This window comes from Arachis ipaensis, chromosome B10 (genome assembly GCF_000816755.2).
Source record: "Arachis ipaensis cultivar K30076 chromosome B10, Araip1.1, whole genome shotgun sequence".
Lineage (NCBI taxonomy): Eukaryota > Viridiplantae > Streptophyta > Magnoliopsida > Fabales > Fabaceae > Arachis > Arachis ipaensis.
The window spans coordinates 11,852,436-11,855,545 of record NC_029794.2 but is presented as its reverse complement, the minus strand read 5'-3'; the positions used below and the strand labels follow the sequence as shown (position 1 = coordinate 11,855,545).

Here is a 3,110-nt window from a genome sequence, read left to right as displayed (position 1 = left end):
CTCTTCACTTTTTTTAATATATTATTTGATACCAAAAAAAATATTAAATAATCATTTCTAATCATACAAAATTTAGATGTTAACATTTTTACTTATGAAAGTCAAAAATTAAAATTATACCATAAAAGATGGTTTTTACAAATAAAATTATTCGAACTCTAAAAAACTAAATAAAATTCTCAAATTACCTTCTAATATAATCTAACTCTAATTTCTAATTTTACCTTATACCACCACACCCCCAATTCCAAATTCTACCACCACTTTCATCCCTAACTACTACCATCACTGTCGCCATCACCATCACCATCTTAAAGAGCTCCCTCACCATCAAAACCTTGTTGATCTTGTATGCAACAAAGGAGTCTTGGTCAATCAATGTCCCCACTATATATGCTCGCCGTATCAACCTTCGTCTCAAACTTCACGTCTTTCCTGTCATTCTGCACCGTGAAGTCAAACTTGTTTGCTCCTTTTGTTGCCAAAGTGTTCATAACCCCGTTGTTTGACTTCAGCATGTGCAGTAACTGGTATACTGAAATTTCGTGGTACAGCAACACCGATATCTTCTATATGTCTGTGAGGTTCTTGTGCTTGGGCATCAAACTATTCATGATAGTGTATGTCCATGAGGCAGAACATGGTCAAGCCACCGTCCACGCTATTCTGAAAAGTTGGAAAAGCCTTTGAAAGTCTGAGCAAGTCTGCGAATGACTTGCAACCTTTCTCGAATTGGACATGATGTTGATGATGTTGATCTAGCTAGGGACCGCGGTGGGTGCTTCTGCTTCGGCGGAGCTCAATGCGCTGCTGATTTCGAGGATAGAGATATTGTAAGGGATTTTTTGAAAGGACTTGACGTAGAAAAAGTGGAGTCCGTCGTTGTCTTTGGAGGCGAAGCCTACTTTGCTACCCTTGAGGTTAGTGAGATTGACAGCCAACAATTCCAACGACACTGCCAATGGCCTAAAGCATGGAGGACCAAAAAGCAATAGAGGTGGTAATGGTGATGGCGGCAGTGATGGTGGTTGTTGGAGATGAGAGTGGTGGTAGGGTTTGAAATTGGGAGAGTGGCGGTGTGAAATAAAATTAAAAATTATAAATAAGTTACATGTATTAGAAGATAATTTAAAAATTGTATTTAATTTTTTAGTGTTCGGATAATTTTATCTGCAAAAGTCTATCTTCTAACTATAACTTTAATTTTTGTCTTTTATGGATAGAAATATTAGCGTCTAAATCTTTCTTGATAAAAAAATGACTATTTACTCTATTTCATTTTCTTATTTCAAATTTCACAATCTAAAATTTTATATTCTGGTGTATATTAGTTACCAAACAAAAAATATTCGGTGTATATATATTTATGTGTGTGTTAAAATTTAGATGAGGAAATATCTAATCCTTAATATTATATTTTTGTTTCGACAAATAATTTGTATCAAAAGAGAATTCATAATTTATTTCTTTATTATTTAAAGTATATTAAGCAAATTAGTTTCCAATGAAACAGTTTAATCATCCATCTGCTAGCTAAAGTATTTTTAAAGAAAATTAAAGTCTGGTTTGTCCTTTTTAAAAAATATTTTGTAACTACTTTGTTATTTTTATTTTTACTTAAATAAATTTTTTATTCTTATAAAATGACCGTATTTTAGTTTTGGTTCCTGTACTTATTCTTTGCTGGTTTTGGTCCAATAAAATTGAAAAAGATTTTGGTTTTAGTCATGTTTGTTTGCTTTGCTCCGTTAAATATTAATATGCTAGATTAAATGCTAATACGTAATGTATTTGAGTTTGTCATATTATCGATTCTCATGGCATATCAGCACTTAAAAGAAGAAACTAATAAAAAAGAGCCAAACTCAGAACCTTTTAAATTTCACTGAACAAAAAGATCAAGCAAAATTTTGTAGAAACTAAAAAAAGAAAAAGTTAACTTTTAAATAACCGTATTTTAGTTTTGGTTCCTGTACTTATTTTTTGTTGGTTTTGGTCCAATAAAATTGAAAGATTTTGGTTTTAGTCCTGTTTGTTTACTTTGCTCCGTTAAATATTAATATGCTACATTAAATGCTAAGACGTAATGTATTTGAGTTTGTCATATTATCAATTCTCATGGCATATCAGCACTTAAAAGAAGAAACTAATAAAAAGGAGCCAAACTCAGAAATATAAATAAACATTGTCACTTCTAAATTCATAGTATCATATTTAAAAATAAAATGTTATTATCAATTTAGAAATATAAATATGCAAGTACTATAGTATATATTTATTAAAAAAGAAAGGAAAAGTATACTTTTCATGGGACTATCCCATGCATGTTACTCTTTTCGTGATATGCATAACTAATCATTATGTATTATTGTTAGTTATACTACCTTAATCTCCGTATTAGACCTAGATAATGAATATTATGATTGCTATTTACCTGGACCACAAACACGCCACGCTTCTTCTTGGGAACAAGCTTCCCTTCAATGGAGACATCAGGATTGTACAAGTTGAGACAGTGAAGCTCAATGTCTGCGACAGCTTCAACAAAATCAACTCCACGGTTGTTGCATAGCAACTCGGGTTCACCCGCCGTGTTGGCCACCACTTCGCCGGCAAATGCATAGTAAGACACAAGAGCTTGAGACAGCGATTTCTTCAAACACCCCACCATGGATGCAAAGCTATTCATCACCATTGTGTTGTTGTTCTTGTAGCAGAAGAAGACTCCAACGTCTACCGGAGGAAGGAGTAGATCGAGGTTAGAGAGTGGTAGCCAGTGTTCTTGAGTTGGTAGAACCGCTGCTACCACCTCTTCATTGGTCACACTCACGTGGAACTCTCCAGCAGCACTATCCATTATTAATTATTGTATATATGTATTTGTGTGTAGCTGATTGGCGTACTGGTGAAAATCGTTCTTTGGGTACTATACGGATTTATAGGCAGAAGGTGGTAGATAAGAGAAGATAAAAGAAGACACGGTAAGGTGAGTTGGTTTGATTTTCAGCTAATGTTGGTTCAGCGCTGTTTCTTATTCGTTTATTTTTCATTTTAATTATTAAAAAAAAAAAAGTGATTATAATATAACGAATAACAATATATAGAGGTTC

General features: G+C 33.2%; 1 protein-coding gene across 1 annotated transcript in view; it reads right to left on the bottom strand.

Moving 5' to 3' along the window:
- Positions 1–2,941, bottom strand: part of LOC107621870 (shikimate O-hydroxycinnamoyltransferase-like) — an 8,051-nt gene extending 5,110 nt beyond the window's left edge. Inside the window, exon 1 of the mRNA XM_016323854.2 lies at positions 2,435–2,941. Coding sequence (XP_016179340.1) covers positions 2,435–2,857 — 423 coding nt within the window. The 5' untranslated portion in view covers positions 2,858–2,941. The remainder of the gene's footprint in view (positions 1–2,434) is intronic.